At 29.2% G+C, this 19,947-nt stretch overlaps 1 protein-coding gene across 6 annotated transcripts in view; it reads right to left on the bottom strand.

The window, feature by feature from the left end:
• Positions 1-589: 589 nt before the first annotated feature.
• Positions 590-19,947, bottom strand: part of LOC119609460 (four and a half LIM domains protein 2) — a 120,676-nt gene continuing 101,318 nt past the window's right edge. For 4 of the 6 annotated variants that reach the window (XM_037964258.1, XM_037964259.1, XM_037964257.1 and 1 more), the window contains 3 exons: positions 2,097-2,266; positions 1,766-1,952; positions 590-951 (listed from right to left, as the gene is read on the bottom strand). In XM_037964258.1, the coding sequence (XP_037820186.1) occupies positions 794-951; positions 1,766-1,952; positions 2,097-2,266 (515 nt within the window). In that variant the 3' untranslated portion in view covers positions 590-793. Of the gene's footprint in view, positions 952-1,765; positions 1,953-2,096; positions 2,267-6,711; positions 7,023-19,947 lie in introns of all 6 variants that reach the window. The other 2 variants (XM_037964262.1, XM_037964261.1) reach the window with 1 other exon arrangement.

The raw sequence follows: 19,947 nt of genomic DNA, 5'->3' as shown, positions 1-19,947 counted from the left end.
ATTTTTAAAGCCATTAGTTGTTTGCTAAAAAATAGTAATTAGGAATTTACCGCAAAAATTTAAGAAAGTAATTTAATAGTTTTTAGTTATTAATAATTTTATTGTTGATAAAAGGGAATTTGAGTTTTTTTTAATAAATTTTATTTAATAAACAATTATATTGTTCGGTTTTAATTATTTCAGTTGTTATTAGTTTTATTAGGATAAAAATGATTTTAGAGAAATAAAATTATAAAAAATATATATAGAGTTATTATATATAAAAAAGAAAATAATTAAACAAAAAACTATAAAAAATAAATATTAAATAAAATATACATTAATGTTTATAACTATAACCCAAGGTTAGGAAAATCATAATAATAATAATAAAATAAAAAGAGTTAAATAGTTTTTATTAAAAGTAAAGAAAATTATAATTGTTTTCATTTATTTTTTAATTTTTATTGTGCATTTTTATTTAAAATTTATAAGAAAATATTTTAAAATATTTTCTTGTTTTTCAAATTTATATTCTTTTTTTTAATTTCGTATGAAATGCATGTTTTATTTTTAAATTGTGTTTTTAATTTGATAGTTTCGTTTTTTAAATTTTAATAAAAATTTTACAATAAATTTTAAAGAAATTTCTTTTTAAATTTTAAAGAAATTCTAATATTGTTTATTTAAGTTTTAGAAATTTTATTGCTCCAATTTGTTTCATTTATTTAGAATTTGCATTTAATTTTTTTCAAGCTTTTTTTATTTGTTCAAATGTTCAAAGCTATTTGTTTTGCTGGCGCCAATAGAAATTTTACATCAATTTTTGTTTGGCACATTCGGGACAAATGATATCGGGTCCATCAGTAATGAAACCACGTCCGACTAGACTAGTCTTGCAGCTGGCGCATACAAAGCAATCATGATGCCAGTGACGATCTTCGAATGAAATAAAACGAGTGCCGCCAATACCTTTAAAAAGAGTAGAAAATAAGTAGGTTAATTTTTAATTAAAAGAGATAGATATATAGATAGATAGATAGATAGATAGATAGATAGATAGATAGATAGATAGATAGATAGATAGATAGATAGATAGATAGATAGATAGATAGATAGATAGATAGATAGATAGATAGATAGATAGAATAGATAGATAGTTAGATGGATAGATAGATAGATAGATAGATAGATAGATAGATAGATAGATAGATAGATAGATAGATAGATAGATAGATAGATAGATAGATAGATAGAGAGATAGATAGATAGATAGATAGATAGATAGATAGATAGATAGATAGATAGATAGATAGATAGATAGATAGATAGATAGATAGATAGATAGATAGATAGATAGATAGATAGATAGATAGATAGATAGATAGATAGATAGATAGATAGATAGATAGATAGATAGATAGATAGATAGATAGATAGATAGATAGATAGATAGATAGATAGATAGATAGGTAGATAGATAAATAGATAGATAGTTAGATGGATAGATAGATAGATAGATAGATAGATAGATAGATAGATAGATAGATAGATAGATAGATAGATAGATAGATAGATAGATAGATAGATAGATAGATAGATAGATAGATAAATAGATAAATAGATAGATAAATAGATACATAAATAGATAGATATATAGATAGATAGATAGATAGATAGATAGATAGATAGATAGATAGATAGATAGATAGATAGATAGATTGATAGAAGGATAGATATGTATGTAGAAACATTTAAAATCGAAGTTTTTATAACTCCAACTTACCAGTTATAGGCTTAACACATGAAGTGCAACGTTTAGCGAACAATTCACCGAAACAATCGGCACAATAGGGTTTCTCATCACGACTAGTAAAACGTTGTCCGGCCAAAGTTATATTGCAGTGAGTGCAAGTGAAGCACTCACGATGCCAGGGTTCATTCTTATAGGTAACACCACCAGAAGTAATGACCTGTAATTTGTGAAGATATAGTAAGGCATAAACAAACATACAAATTTTATAACTTGCAAAGCCGACTTTATAAATGAAAAGTCGACTTTTCCCACCTTCAACTTTTTGGAATTAGGTTTTTATTTTTTGAGTGTTTTTCCTTACCTTATTGCATTTAATGCATCGAGTAGCGAATTTCTCCTCGTAACAGCCGGCACAATAGATTTCCTGTTCACGTGGTATGAATGACTTGGTGCCAATGGCAGTTTTGCAAACGCAGCAACAGAAACAGTTCTCATGCCATTGTCTGGTCTTGTATTCCATTTTCTTTGTGCCTAAAATATTGAATTTGATGAGAAATAATTAATAATTTTTATTAAATAAAAAAACATAAACATAGAAACTGAAATGCAGCCCTGTAGAAACTGAAATGCAACCCTGTAGTAAGTCTTTTAATATGAAGTACATATTCGGAAGATGTAATCAAAGTTCAATATATCCTATAAAAACAAAATATTCATATTTTCTATGTTTCAAAAGCGACATTGTGAACATTATCAGGCAAAGTTGTTTAGATTTTCTACAATACTGTGTTTGTTTTAAAAATGCAACCCTGTACAGCATGTCAAAAATTTCACTGCTACAATAATTTTATAATAATATCGTTTTTAAACTATATTGTTTTGCAAATAATAATCCTTTTTGTATGAAAACAATTCCATTTATTTCTTTGACGGCATTTTCTTTTCAAGTACGTGTAATTTCCCACATTTTAAAACTATATATCTTATTATTTATATCCTTCAATTGTTTATTATTTAATTCAAAATGGTTTCATTTGTAATACTCACCATTTTATTCAACATATTTTATGGCTTTAGGTCACGCAATATTAAATAAAAATGAAATTTATTTTAGGGAAAACTCTTCAAATCTTAATATAACAGCTGATCTCAACCAAAACAAATCTATATAAAGTTAATACAAAAGTTTTTGACTTTGAACTATTGGCACATTTTATTTATTTATTGGTTTTTATTTAAGAAAAACTTTAGTTAAAAACACGCAAATGTTTTCAAATTGAAGTTTAAGTTTAATGAGTTTCAAAATTTATCGATTAAAGATAAAATAATGGAAAAAGGTATTTATCAAAGTTTAATAACAATGCAATTTCGAACTTTATTATTTGGAAAATTATAATCTATTTGGAAGTATTTTCAATATAGTTTCGTAAATTCATTTTCAGTGACCTTGTTTTTGATTTGATCCATTTTTCCCCCCTAAAATCATGTTGCTTTCATTTTGATTTTTTGTTTCCTACAACTTTGCCCCCAAAACATTCAATAAAGATTATTTATTGTTAGAATTAAACTATTTGTTCTACATAAATATTCACCTATTAGAGAGAATTAAAGAAAATTTATGATGACGAGACATGATTTTTTTTTGCAATAAATAAAATTAATATTCAGTCTGCTAAAAATTATTACTCTTCTATAACAAGTATCTATACAATTTTATTATTAAAACAGCTCTAACAGATGTCGTGTAGAAAATAAGTTGGTAACCAAATTTACTTTTTAATAATGTTGTTTTTATTAAAGTTTTTATTTGCCACAATACAAAAAAAAAATCAAAATAACAAGAAACAATTATTGTATTATGCTAATTTATAAATAATTGCCCGGCATTTAGGTCTATGAACTTTGCAAAAAAATAAAATTATTCAACTACATACTACTATTTTAAATAATTATACTTAACATGATATTTTATTTATATAAAAAAACATAAATTGTACAGGTTGTTACACTTCACAACACCATGTTTTCATTCATTGTTTAATAACTTATAATTTTGTTTATATTCTTTTTAATAATATCAGCAGTGGTTTGTAAAGTTTAACAAAAGTTTGTCATAAGGGTTAATTATTTAAAATCACATTTTTTTCGTTCTTTAATAATTATGAGGTCAGATATCTGTTGAATGTTGTAAATAATGTTTAAAGTTTTGAGGGCAAATCGTGACAGTTTAATTTTTTTAATGTACCCCAATTTTTTTCGTTTTAAATCGCCTGTAAATATAGTAGGGTGTTTAAAATACGAACACTACAATCCAGACCAAAGTTCAGACTTTAGGCTACACCAAAGTTCACACCTTAGACTAGCATAGCCAGGAATATAGGCTAGACTATAAACCGACAATCTAGTCTAAACTATAAACTAGACTAGAGTCCAGACTATTAGACAATAGTTTAGGCGAGACTATAGCTCAGACTAGAATATAGTGTAGACTATATTTTAGATTGAAGTTCAGGCTGGACTATAGTCCAGATTATTGTTCGTCCATAGTTCAGACTATAAACTAAACCATATGTACACGAGAGTATAGTCCAGACTATAAAGTAGACTATAGACTAGACTGTAGTCCAGCCTGTAGGTTGGATAATAGTTCAGACTACAGACCAGACTATAGTTTACAAACAAGACTGTGATGTACATTAAGGACTAGATTATCCTATAGACTAGATTATAGTACAGGCTATAGACGAGACTATAAACCAAACTACAGACTAGACTATAATCCAGAACATTGGCTAACTATAGACTAGACTATAGACTGTAGACTAGACTACAGACTAAAGTATAGAGACTATGGACTAGACTATAGACTAGACTATAGACTAGACTATAGACTAGACTATAGACTAGACTATAGACTAGACTATAGACTAGACTATAGACTAGACTATAGACTAGACTATAGACTAGACTATAGACTAGACTATAGACTAGACTATAGACTAGACTATAGACTAGACTATAGACTAGACTATAGACTAGACTATAGACTAGACTATAGACTAGACTATAGACTAGACTATAGACTAGACTATAGACTAGACTAGACTATAGACTAGACTAGAGACTAGAATAGACTAGACTATAGACTAGACTATAGACTGTACTATAGACTGGACTGTAGACCAGACTATAGACTGGACTATAGACTGGACTATAAACTAGACTATAGACTAGACTATAGAATAGACTATAGACTAGACTATAGACTAGACTATAGACTAGACTATAGACTAGACTATAGACTAGACTATAGACTAGACTATAGACTAGACTATAGACTAGACTAGACTATAGACTAGACTATAGACTAGACTATAGACTAGACTATAGACTAAACTATAGACTGGACTATAGACTAGACTATAGACTAGACTAGACTAGACTATGGACTCGACTATAGACTGGACTATATATTGGACTGTAGACTGGACTATAGACTGGACTATAGACTGGACTATAGACTGGACTATAGACTAGACTATAGACTAGACTATAGACTAGACTATAGACTAGACTATAGACTAGACTAGACTAGACTATAGACTAGACTATAGACTAGACTATAGACTAGACTATAGACTAGACTATAGACTAGACTATAGACTAGACTATAGACTAGACTATAGACTAGACTATAGACTAGACTATAGACTAGACTATACACTAGACTATAGACTAAACTATAGACTGGACTATAGACTAAAGTTGAGGCTTTAAACTGGACTATAGTCCGTATAATAGTTCGACCATAGTCTAAACTATGGTTCATACTATTAACTTGACTATAGTTCAGACAATAAAGACTAGACTATAGTTTATATATAAAAGATATATAAAATAGACTATAGTTTCGACTATACACTAGACTATAGTTTAAAATATATACTTGACTTTAGTACAGACTATAAACTAGACTATTGACTAGACCATAGTTCATACTATAGGATAGACTATATTCAGACTATAGTCTAAACAATGGCCCATACTATGGACTAAAATATAGTCCTGACTTTATAATAAACTATAGTTTATGTTATAAACTGGACTATATTCGGGACTATAGTTCAGGCCATTGACTAAACTATAGTCCAGGCTATAAGCTACACTATAGACTAGACTATACACTTGACTATAGTCCAGACTATAAAATATATTATAGTTTTCGCTATAGACTAGACTATAGTCCAGTCTATTCACTACACTATAGCCTTGACTATGGTTCAGACTATAAACTAGACTATAGAACATTGATCTGACATATATAGTCCAAATTATGGTTCAGACTGTCGATTAAACTATAGTCTCGACTATTGTTCAGTATATAGTCGAGACTAAAGACTATAAGTCAAGTCTAAATTCTTGTCTAATCTGTATGGAAGACTGATTTAATTGAGGTCATTTTCTATTATTGTTTATAATTTTTAAAAGATCGATCAGTTATATTTCAAAAATAAACATGTATTTGATCATATTTTCAATGATCATGTCATCATAAATAATAAGATAATCCAAAGTTTGCTGTTTGATCTTTTAAATCATAATTTGAAACACGTTTTTTTTAACAAATTTCTCTCTTCCATATGATGTCAGTTATTGAACATTTTGAAATGATGCGTGATTCATCTTTTTAATTTTAAATCAAGATTATTTCTAATATTAGTTTATATTTTTGGTAAAAACATAACAATTCATAATTTATTAATGTTAAAAAATATATATTTTGACACTCGTGTATATAATTAACAGTGGGCGTCTATTATATTATAAAAAACTATCAAAGTTCTATTGTATTTTGTTGAAAAAAGAAATTTCTTAACTGATGTCATAAATTGGAAAAAATAAAATTTAAATGACTCATCCATCCATCTTTCTGCTAAATGGCGTAATTATTTTAAATTGAGAAGACATTTATTTACCTGCTTTTGTTAATTTTGGATCTCCCAGACGACAAAAGTCACCGAGAGCACAATAAAATTTAAGATTTTCCTCACGTGCCGAAGCATTTGGCAGGAACATACTTAACACCGCTATGTCTTCATTATTTTCTTTGGCTTTTTTAATGCGATCGGCACCGATCGTTTTGGTTTGTAGGTGTAAACGGGATTTCATGCGCGACGATAAAACATCAACATCGGTCATTTTGTTTAAGAGTTTATTGTTTTTTTGCTTACTTTTTTTATTTTTAATTAAATTAGTTTATTTTGGTTTGTTGTTAATTTTTGTGTGACTTTAAAAAAGATATTAAATAAGATTTTAAGAATTTTTTCAAAAGTGGAGGTTTTTTAGCTTTATATATAACTGGATTTTTTAATAACAAATAAAAATTGAGAGCCCCTTTTTTTAGGGTTTAGCTGCTCTGCAGCAAACTTTTAATTTCCTATTGTTTCTTCAATGCGGAAATTCGCTACGCAACCGGTCTTATTGTATTCAAACAGTAACAAATTTGATTATTTTTTCAAGAGTTATAAAAAAACTTCAAATAAATGTTTCTCTTTATTTACTTTTTTGTTAATTTTCTAAAAATAACTTTAATGACACTATCATTCATGCAGAAGTTGTACAACATTTCTCATGTTCATTGTTTTTGTAAACTTTTAATGTAAATAAAACTTAATTAAGCTATTTAGATAAATTTATTTCAAAAGTTTAAAAAAAACATTCAAATAATTTGTGTAAATTAAATTTTACAAAAATGGTGTTAATTTCCTTTGGCTATTCCACTTCAAACCATATAAGTTCATCATTTCCTCTCAATTATAACAATTTTGAGGGGCAAAACAAATTTCGAGAAAAAATCAAACAAATTCTTAGAAATTTTAATTTATAATTTGTTTATAAAAACTTTTACTTTTTTTCTATTAAAATAATTTATTTTTAAGCTTTAAATTGTACATGATTTATAGCTAATTAATTTATCATATTTTTTTCAAATTTCTTATAATTTTTTAATGATTTTAATCTTTTTTTCTTCGCCTTCTGGAAATGATGTCATTTTGAGATTTTAGTTAGAAACATGGCACGTTTTTATAGACCCATAGTCTGCTATGTCCAAAAACTGCCAAACATAACTTGTATTTTTTATTAGACTAGACTATAGACTAGACTATAGACTAGACTATAGACTAGACTATAGACTAGACTATAGACTAGACTATAGTTTCTTAGCTTTTGGCGAGTAAGAAACTTACTTATCTCAAATTTCATCTCTACACTCGTACTTGTAAGCCAGTAATGAGCGTTAAATTATTTATCTGGATGGGACCTTATGTAGGGGTAGGGTCAATTATGGACCGAAACACATAAAACTTGGTAGAGAGATTTTGACTCGCATGAAACATATGTGTATCGAATTTCATCGCTATACTCGTATTTTTAAGCCAGTAATGAGCGTTAAAGTCATTTTTTTAACGGGACCTTATATGGGGGTAGGGTCAATTATGAACCGACCCACATAAAATTTAGTAGAGAGGTTTTGGCTCGTCAGGGATTTACGAATATCAAATTTCATTGCTATACTAAATAGGCATAGATACTATTGGATATATAAAAATAACAAGTACGAAATTATAGGTGGGCGAGGCCGACCATATAACCCCATACACCAGTTATGAGAGTAAAATGTAATTTAGTTTTCATAATAAAAGTATACCTCGCCTCCGATATATCCTAGCACTTTATTGTTAAAAAACTATTTTTCTGAAATATGCTTGGGGGAAGGACGCCATCATATGAGTCGATCCTCATAAAATTTGGAGGGCGAATTTACGGTTACATAAAATGTTTTATGCTGAATTTCATTGAGACAGTTCTCTTTTTAAGCGAATTGTGGACACTAATTCTTTTTTAAAGCTGTGTTTTGTATGGGGGCTCGGATCAAAAGCCCGATCATTTCAAATTTCATCAGCGTATTTTAGGACAGTATAAAACAAAAGCACTACTCCGGAGAAACCCAATATACCATCCCTACTAAGGGTATAAAAAGGGCAATAAATAGGCATTGATACTATCGGATATCTATAATGGAAGTCAACCTGTCAATAAGATGGCGAGAAGATAATTCCCTTGGTTAGTGAACACGGGATATAAGGTGGAGGAGATATAGGTGCAGTACAGGTGCTCTATGTAGCCTCGTATGGATCCCCATTACACATACTATTTAAATATTATTTGGAAACCATTGTAAATTTGGATATCATGGGTATTATTTCAGGTTTTTATTCTACTATTCAGTGCCTGGGATGGAAAGATTTTTATTCTAAGTATGTACTTTAAATTAATTTGTTTTTCTTTTCACAAAATGCTTATTGGAAAGTAAACACCTACTAAGAGTATTCATATTGCAATATGAAATAAAACATTTTATTTTTGTCGGTAAATTATTAAGATTTTTTGAATTTTTTTTATATTTTTCGGGATTTAGAAATCCCGAAAATCCCGGGATCCCGATATCGGGATTCCGGGATTATATTTATAAAAATCCCGACATCCCGGGATTTCTAAAACCATGTCCCAGATTGGCATCCCTAGACTAGACTATGACTATACTATAGACTAGACTATGACAGACTATAGACTAGACTATGACTATACTATAGACTAGACTATAGACTAGACTATAGACTAAACTATAGACAGACTATAGACTAGACTATAGACTAGACTATAGACTAGACGATAGACTAGACTATAGCCTAGACTATAACTAGACTAAGACTAGACATAGACTAGACTATAGACTAGACTAAGACTAGACTAAAATAGACTATAGACTAGAACTATAGACTAGACTATATACTAGACTATAGACTAGAATAGACTAGACTATAGACTAGACTATAGACTAGACTATAGACTAGACTATAGACTAGACTATAGACTAGACTATAGACTAGACTATAGACTAGACTATAGACTAGACTATAGACTAGACTATAGACTAGACTATAGACTAGACTATACCCTAGACTATAGACTAGACTATAGACTAGACTATAGACTAGACTATAGACTAGACTATACACTAGACTATAGACTAGACTATAGACTAGACTATAGACTAGACTATAGACTAGACTATAGACTAGACTATAGACTAGACTATAGACTAGACTATAGACTAGACTATAGACTAGACTATAGACTAGACTATAGACTAGACTATAGACTAGACTATAGACTAGACTATAGACTAGACTATAGACTAGACTATAGACTACACTATAGACTACACTATAGACTAGACTATAGACTAGACTATAGACTAGACTATAGACTAGACTATAGACTAGACTATAGACTAGATATAGACTAGATATAGACTAGACTATAGACTAGACTATAGACTAGACTATAGACTAGACTATAGACTAGACTATAGACTAGACTATAGACTAGACTATAGACTAGACTAGACTAGACTATAGACTAGACTATAGACTAGACTATAGACTAGACTATAGACTAGACTATAGACTAGACTATAGACTAGACTATAGACTAGACTATAGACTAGACTATAGACTAGACTATAGACTAGACTATAGACTAGACTATAGACTAGACTATAGACTAGACTATAGACTAGACTATAGACTAGACTATAGACTAGACTATAGACTAGACTATAGACTAGACTATAGACTAGACTATAGACTAGACTATAGACTAGACTATAGACTAGACTATAGACTAGACTATAGACTAGACTATAGACTAGACTATAGACTAGACTATAGACTAGACTATAGACTAGACTATAGACTAGACTATAGACTAGACTATAGACTAGACTATAGACTAGACTATAGACTAGACTAGACTATAGACTAGACTATAGACTAGACTATAGACTAGACTATAGACTAGACTATAGACTAGACTATAGACTAGACTATAGACTAGACTATAGACTAGACTATAGACTAGACTATAGACTAGACTATAGACTAGACTATAGACTAGACTATAGACTAGACTATAGACTAGACTATAGACTAGACTATAGACTAGACTATAGACTAGACTATAGACTAGACTATAGACTAGACTATAGACTAGACTATAGACTAGACTATAGACTAGACTATAGACTAGACTATAGACTAGACTATAGACTAGACTATAGACTAGACTATAGACTAGACTATAGACTAGACTATAGACTAGACTATAGACTAGACTATAGACTAGACTATAGACTAGACTATAGACTAGACTATAGACTAGACTATAGACTAGGACTATAGACTAGACTATAGACTAGACTATAGACTAGACTATAGACTAGACTATAGACTAGACTATAGACTAGACTATAGACTAGACTATAGACTAGACTATAGACTAGACTATAGACTAGACTATAGACTAGACTATAGACTAGATATATTCAACTCAAATTGATTTGTGATTCATAGGGGAACTATGAACAATGTAGGGGCGATCTTTTAAAAAATATATGATTTATGTTATTTTTATTGAATTTTGTTGATTTTAAGTTTAATTAAATAATAAAATTAATACATGTGCAAATAAATTTTTTATTTTTATATTCATTTTATAGCGGCCATTAAATTTCTTGTTTTGAAGTTAATAAGAATTTATGAGTTTTATCGACCAATTTGTAACAACCAAATAAGGTGTTAATTATAGAACATAAATTTTTTTTATTTGAAATATGTAAAAAATTTTAATATTTTATCTATCAATTAAAAAACACATGTAAATGAGAAAAAGAAGTAAAACATTAACACCTATAACTATCTAAACAAAATATTAAATTAAAAAAGTTTTCAAAATAGTGGTTTTTAAAGATTGTAGAGGGCGTCAGTAGTATGTATTAAGATTTTAAACTGCAAGTGAATGTTTTCCTACTTTTGTAGTCCAGTGTATTGAAACTGAAAACTATTTTGTTTTTTGCAATTCAACAATTGCATTAAAGTATTTCCTATATTTATTTAAATATCGATACCCTATATTCAAAAAGTGCTAAATCAATAAAGTCTAGTTTTCAGGAAAGCAAAAAAACTATTTAATTCGTGAAATATTGCACTAAAAGACAATATATCTTCCATAATACGTTTTTAACATCCTTACTAATTCTTACCTATGAAAAAATTTTAATATTTTGCACATTTTAGCGACTTATTTAAGATAGCACTTTTTGGTCGACAAAAAAAAACAAATATTTGTTCTAAGTTAGCATATTTTGTTCAAAGAATAGAACAAAAATTTCTTCTAATAATATGCGTTATTTTATAATTTTATGAAATGTGTTTTTTTAAAGGGATATAAGTCAAACCAGTAAGTCCAATAAGATGCATTTACACCATTTAAGTAGAATAATTCATGGCATATCTGCTTGTTTACTATTCCTTATTGTCAGTACAAATATTTTAAATTATGAAAGGTTTTTGAATATAAAAAGTACCAATATTTTTTGAATAATAGAATATTATAGATCTTAGTGTTATAAACGATTTCTGAAATAACATTTTTTTCGGAAAAACATTATTTAAAGTCTAAAACTGGTTTTATATACAAATATATAAATGATCATATCTTAAAAACTATACATTCAATTTATTAATCTTCACCTGTTTTGTGTTCAGCATGTTCATCTTGTTAATATACAAAATAAATTTTAAATAAATTTAAAGTTTTAAAAAATGTTGTAAAATTTGTATGGAAGTTAGCACTTATTTTCTTCAATAAAAATTTAACTTTGAGATAGCATATTAACAAAAATTGTTGTTAAAAGTGCAAAAATTACTTTTTTGGTGTCAAATTTATACCAGACGTGGATCATGCATTGAGGAATCCTTTTGCATCAAAAACTCACTTTGCCCAAAATTGAATTCGCACTTTTTGAATATAGGGTCACGATATATAAAAAGAAACATTTTAAAGTGTTAATTTTTATTGTGAATTTTTAAATAAATGTTTGTACAAGCAACTATTATTTAATTATATGTTATTAATAATAACAACAATCTAAACTTAACTGAAATATTTAAGTAGTTATGAATTGAATATTTAACTATGAAAAAAAAATTATTTGTGCAAAATACTAACAATTAAAATGAATAATGCCATAAGTTATTTGCCTACGTTCGATACAAAAATGTCGATTCAACAGATTGTTGGATTTCACACAACCTAAGGGTATTTAATGACAAACTATTTATTTAATAGTAAATAATTACACTAATTCCAAATGAATTCCAAGGAAATTATATGTAGTTTGGTATAATAGTCAAGACTTGAAATTATAAGCTGGTTTAGTTAATATCATAGACTGGTCTACAGTCAAAACTATAGACTAGCATATTGACAAGACTACAGACTGCTCCACAGTCTAGATTATAGACTGATCTATCGTTGAACTATAGACTAATCTATAGTCAATATTATAGACTGATTTATAGTCAAGACTATTGACTGATCTATAGTAAAGACTATAGACTGATTTATAGTCAAGCCTATAGACTGATCTATAGTCAAGACTATAGGCTGATATACTATATAGTCAAGACTATATATAGACTGATCTATAGTCAAGACTACAGACTGATTTATAATCAAGACTATAGACTGATTTATAGTCAAGACTATTATAGACTGATCTACTATATAGTCAAGACTATATATAGACTGATCTATATTCAAGACTATATATAGACTGATCTTTAGTCAAGGCTATAGACTGATCTATAGTTAAGACTACAGACTGATCTATAGTTAAGACTATAGACTGATCTATAGTCAAAACTATAGGCCGATCTATAGTCAAGACTATAGACTGATCTATAGTCAAGACTATATATAGACTGATCTTTAGTCAAGGCTATAGACTGATCTATAGTTAAGACTACAGACTGATCTATAGTTAAGACTATAGACTGATCTATAGTCAAAACTATAGATATATGACCTATAGTCAAGCCTATATACTGATCTATAGTCAAGACTATAGACTGATCTATAGTAAAGACTATAGACTGATTTATAGTCAAGCCTATAGACTGATTTATAGTCAAACCTATAGACTGATCTATAGTCAAGACTATAGACTGATCTATAGTCAAGACTATATATATATACACTGATCTATAGTCAATACTGTAGACTGTGCTATAATCGAACTATAGACTGATTTATAGTCAAGACTATAGACTAATCTATAGTCAAGACTATAAACTGATCTATATTCATAGACTGATCTGTAGTCAAGACTATAGACTGATCTATGGTCAATACTATAGACTGATCTGTAGTTAAGACTATAGACTGATCTATGGTCAATACTATAGACTGTTCTATAATCAAACTATAGACTGATCCATAGTCAAAACTATAGACTGATCTTTAGTCAATGCTATAGACTGATCTATAGTCAAGACTATAGACTGATCCATAGTTAAGACTATAGACTGATCTATAGTCAAGACTATAGACTGGTTTATAGTACTCATTATATAATAGTCAAAACTAAAGACTGATCTATAGTCAAGAATATAGACTGGTCTATAGTCCTCATTATGGAATGGTCAAGACTATAGACTGATCTATAGTCAAGACTATAGACTGATCTATAGTCAAGACTATAGACTGATCTATAGTCAAGACTATAGACTGATCTATAGTCAAGACTATAGACTGATCTATAGTCAAGACTATAGACTGATCTATAGTCAAGACTGTGGACTAATCTATAGTCAAGACTGATCAATAGTCAAGACTATAGACTGATCAATAGTCAAGTCTATAGACTGGTCTATAGTCCTTATTACAGAATGGTATATTATCAACTCCATTGACTTGACAGCGCAATTATCAATTGGTTCGTTTGACACGAGAAAATCTCATAAACATAAAATTCAAAATTTTGAAATACCACTAGAAATGAATAGAAATGGTGTAGGTTTATTAATATTTAGAAAACGCACATAGTACATACATATACATTTCCTAGTTGAATATCTAGTTATTTTATTTAGAATATCTATCAAATTGTTCGATATATAATCAATAGTTTGACAAGAATGTCACAGTGACAAATATAATTTAATAGTTGTATACAAACTATAGTAAAGTCGAAAAAATAACATTTACTCTGGATTTATAATCAGACCTACACAAATCGTGTGTATTAGTATTTATGTATAAATATATAGTATATACATATAAAAAAGCATTTATTATTATTTTTTAAATTTAACATACATTTATGACACTTTTTATAACGATAATTATGTGAATGCATTTGAAACTTTATGTTGAGCAACAAGTATCTTTCAACACCAGCCAGACTTAGATACGCCTCTGCATTTTTGTACCTGATTTTTTAAAAGTTTTGTTAAGGTAGTTTATTATATTTTTAATTCCAGTTATTTTTTTGTTTAAAAAATTTTGTTGGTTTAAAATTATTAATGACCAGCAGGCCTTAAAACTATATTTTTTGTGTTTAAAGCCGGAAATTTGTTAAAACAATGTATGAGAGGAAATATTTTCTAGGGGCATAAGTATTTTCTTGAACGCTTAGGGATGTAGCTAAAAATGCTTTGTCGAACCAGTTTAGAGGCAAGGCTAACCCTTACGGTAGAAGTGCTCCTCTGTTCCGAATTAAGTTAGAATATAATTATTATAGAATATAACATGTAAACTTTCAAAAGAAGCGATTCATATTTAACCTCTTCTCCTTAAGCCGACCACCATTAATGTAAAATTTCTCTTTTTAATACTAATTAAAGTGTCAACTTAAAATCAAAATATAAACGACTAAAAAAGTATTTAAATGCAAATAAAAATATTGAAAATTAACATGCATTTAAACGTTTTTAATATGGAGCTGACAAATTTGCGTTGCATTTCTTTTTCTTCACTTTAAATAATAAAAGTATTGAAAAATTATTGTTATTTATGTGTCATTTAAATTGACTGACTATTTATGCAGTAGTATTTATGTCAATTGTTTTTGTTGTCTTTATTTCACATGACATTCAAAATAATAAAATAAAGTTTTAACTAATAATAAGTTTTTAGTTTTTTTTTGTAATGTAATGTCATTTTATTGGCCATTAAATGCATTGCCATGCACCATTAGCTTTTTTCCAACCGCGATTTACTATTAGAGGAGTTCACAGTTTGTGGTAAATTTTATGTAATGTAGTGAGAAAGTAAATTATAATGGACAAGTCTGGTAACTAATTAGCGAACAAGTGATAATTTTACGTTTCTTAATTGTAAATAACAAATCTATCTTCCCTTGCTCTGTGATTAGCCTAAATGTTTTCTACTCTATGTGCAAATTTCATTCATTGCTATTGACGTTTGCTGTCAATAATACAATGCATTCATTCACAGCTATCGTCTTTATTGTTGAGAAATCTATTTGAATGGAAATGAAAAATAAAATAATAAAAATAGTTCAGTTCTAGTTCAGTTCTAGTTCAGTTTAAGTTCAGTTCTAGTTCAGTTCTAGTTCAGTTCTAGTTCAGTTCTAGTTCAGTTCTAGTTCAGTTCTAGTTCAGTTCTAGTTCAGTTCTAGTTCAGTTCTAGTTCAGTTCTAGTTCAGTTCTAGTTCAGTTCTAGTTCAGTTCTAGTTCAGTTCTAGTTCAGTTCTAGTTCAGTTCTAGTTCAGTTCTAGTTCAGTTCTAGTTCAGTTCTAGTTCAGTTCTAGTTCAGTTCTAGTTCAGTTCTAGTTCAGTTCTAGTTCAGTTCTAGTTCAGTTCTAGTTCAATTCTAGTTCAGTTCTAGTTCAGTTCTAGTCCAGTTCTAGTTCAGTTCTAGTTCAGTTCTAGTTCAGTTCTAGTTCAGTTCTAGTTCAGTTCTAGTTCAGTTCTAGTTCAGTTCTAGTTCAGTTCTAGTTCAGTTCTAGTTCAGTTCTAGTTCAGTTCTAGTTCAGTCTAGTTCAGTTCTAGTTCAGTTCTAGTTCAGTTCTAGTTCAGTTCTAGTTCAGTTCTAGTTCAGTTCTAGTTCAGTTCTAGTTCAGTTCTAGTTCAGTTCTAGTTCAGTTCTAGTTCAGTTCTAGTTCAGTTCTAGTTCAGTTCTAGTTCAGTTCTAGTTCAGTTCTAGTTCAGTTCTAGTTCAGTTCTAGTTCAGTTCTAGTTCAGTTCTAGTTCAGTTCTAGTTCAGTTCTAGTTCAGTTCTAGTTCAGTTCTAGTTCAGTTCTAGTTCAGTTCTAGTTCAGTTCTAGTTCAGTTCTAGTTCAGTTCTAGTTCAGTTCTAGTTCAGTTCTAGTTCAGTTCTAGTTCAGTTCTAGTTCAGTTCTAGTTCAGTTCTAGTTCAGTTCTAGTTCAGTTCTAGTTCAGTTCTAGTTCAGTTCTAGTTCAGTTCTAGTTCAGTTCTAGTTCAGTTCTAGTTCAGTTCTAGTTCAGTTCTAGTTCAGTTCTAGTTCAGTTCTAGTTCAGTTCTAGTTCAGTTCTAGTTCAGTTCTAGTTCAGTTCTAGTTCAGTTCTAGTTCAGTTCTAGTTCAGTTCTAGTTCAGTTCTAGTTCAGTTCTAGTTCAGTTCTAGTTCAGTTCTAGTTCAGTTCTAGTTCAGTTCTAGTTCAGTTCTAGTTCAGTTCTAGTTCAGTTCTAGTTCAGTTCTAGTTCAGTTCTAGTTCAGTTCTAGTTCAGTTCTAGTTCAGTTCTAGTAGTTCTAGTTTCAGTTCTAGTTCAGTTCTAGTTCAGTTCTAGTTCAGTTCTAGTTCAGTTCTAGTTCAGTTCTAGTTCAGTTCTAGTTCAGTTCTGTTCTAGTTCAGTTCTAGTTCAGTTCTAGTTCAGTTCTAGTTCAGTTCTAGTTCAGTTCTAGTTCAGTTCTAGTTCAGTTCTAGTTCAATTGGAAATAGTGTAATACAATTAGCTGACAAATGCATTGATATCTCAATACATTTAAATGAAAATTGCAAAAATTTTTTGTTGACAAATTGACAATTGCAGCAAACTAAATAAACAAAATAATAAAAAAATCTCATATTTAGTAACAATAAAAATTAAACGCTGACAATTAGTTGACAGTTTAAGATGACATCTGATAAGTCATTAAAATCAAGGCTGTTTTAAACTATCATTTGTTTTAAAAGTTTTACTAATTTAAATTTTACATTTAAAAACTTAGTCCTCCTAATATAAATCAACATACCAGCAGGTATTTTTCGATTTTGGAAACTATTTCTCTATTATGTAAGCTATATTTTTATACATAAATAATTTTTTGTTAAGACATTAAAAAGTAAACAAACTACAGAGAAATAACATAAAATATTAATAAAAACATGCAAAAAAAATTTAATTAAAATCGTAACACGCATTAAAATACATATTATTTTTATTTTATTATATATTTTTTTGTTCGATAACATATGGGCGTTTAAAAACTGTTTAATTTTAACTCACATGCAATTCCAATAAATTGATATCAAATATTCAAGACGCGTTTTACAAGTTCAAAACTTTCAAACGCCAAAAATGTGTATAAGAAACAGACAGACATCTTTAACCAAAAATTACTTGCACTTTCTTTAGTTTTTTTATACATATAAATCAAAAAATTATAAATAATATTAAAAATTAAAAATGTAAATTAACCTTTCTAAGGCAGAAAAGTTTAGGCCCTTTCTGCCTTACTGCAGTATTAATTTAATTCAAACCCAACTTTATATGAAACTAGGAAGGTTAGTCTAGGCTATAGTCTAGGATATAGTCTAGTCTATAGTCTAGTATAGTCTAGTCTATAGTCTAGTCTATAGTCTAGTCTATAGTCTAGTCTATAGTCTAGTCTATAGTCTAGTCTATAGTCTAGTCTATAGTCTAGTCTATAGTCTAGTCTATAGTCTAGTCTATAGTCTAGTCTATAGTCTATTCTATAGTCTAGTCTATAGTCTAGACTATAGTCTAGTCTAGTCTATAGTCTAGTCTATAGTCTAGTCTAGTCTAGTCTATAGTCTAGTCTAGTCTAGTCTAGTCTAGTCTAGTCTAGTCTAGTCTAGTCTAGTCTAGTCTAGTCTAGTCTAGTCTAGTCTAGTCTAGTCTAGTCTAGTCTAGTCTAGTCTATAGTCTATAGTCTATAGTCTAGTCTAGTCTATAGTCTAGTCTATAGTATAGTATATAGTCTAGTCTATAGTCTAGTCTATAGTCTAGTCTATAGTCTAGTCTATAGTCTAGTCTATAGTCAAGTCTATAGTCTAGTCTAGTCTACAGTCTAGTCTATAGTCTAGTCTATAGTCTAGTCTATAGTCTAGTCTATAGTCTAGTCTATAGTCTAGTCTATAGTCTAGTCTATAGTCTAGTCTATAGTCTAGTCTATAGTCTAGTCCTATAGTCTAGTCTATAGTCTAGTCTATAGTCTAGTCTAAATCTAGTCTATAGTCTAGTCTATATAGTCTAGTCTATAGTCTAGTCTATAGTCTAGTCTATAGTCAAGTCTATAGTCTAGTCTAGTCTACAGTCTAGTCTATAGTCTAGTCTATAGTCTAGTCTATAGTCTAGTCTATAGTCTAGTCTATAGTCTAGTCTATAGTCTAGTCTATAGTCTAGTCTATAGTCTAGTCTATAGTCTAGTCTATAGTCTAGTCTATAGTCTAGTCTATAGTCTAGTCTATAGTCTAGCCTATAGTCTAGTCTATAGTCTAGTCTATAGTCTAGTCTAAAATCTAGTCTATAGTCTAGTCTATAGTCTAGTCTATAGTCTAGTCTATAGTCTAGTCTATAGTCTAGTCTATAGTCTAGCCTATAGTCTAGTCTATAGTCTAGTCTATAGTCTAGTCTAATCTAGTCTATAGTCTAGTCTATAGTCTAGTCTATAGTCTAGTCTATAGTCTAGTCTATAGTCTAGTCTATAGTCTAGTCTATAGTCTAGTCTATAGTCTAGTCTATAGTCTAGTCTATAGTCTAGTCTATAGTCTAGTCTATAGTCTAGTCTATAGTCTAGTCTATAGTCTAGTCTATAGTCTAGTCTATAGTCTAGTCTATAGTCTAGTCTATAGTCTAGTCTATAGTCTAGTCTATAGTCTAGTCTATAGTCTAGTCTATAGTCTAGTCTATAGTCTAGTCTATAGTCTAGTCTATAGTCTTGTCTAGAGGCGAGGGCGAGAGTCGAGAGGCGAGGGCGAACGAACGAACGAACGAAACGAACGAACGAAGAACGAACGAACGAACGAAGAAACAACGA

Source organism: Lucilia sericata, unplaced genomic scaffold (genome assembly GCF_015586225.1).
Source record: "Lucilia sericata isolate MDLA Ls3-8-SP2 unplaced genomic scaffold, ASM1558622v1 Contig000984F_arrow, whole genome shotgun sequence".
NCBI classification, from domain to species: domain Eukaryota; kingdom Metazoa; phylum Arthropoda; class Insecta; order Diptera; family Calliphoridae; genus Lucilia; species Lucilia sericata.
The sequence above is the reverse complement of the archived record's forward strand: the minus strand, read 5'-3'. Positions and strand labels throughout refer to the sequence as shown.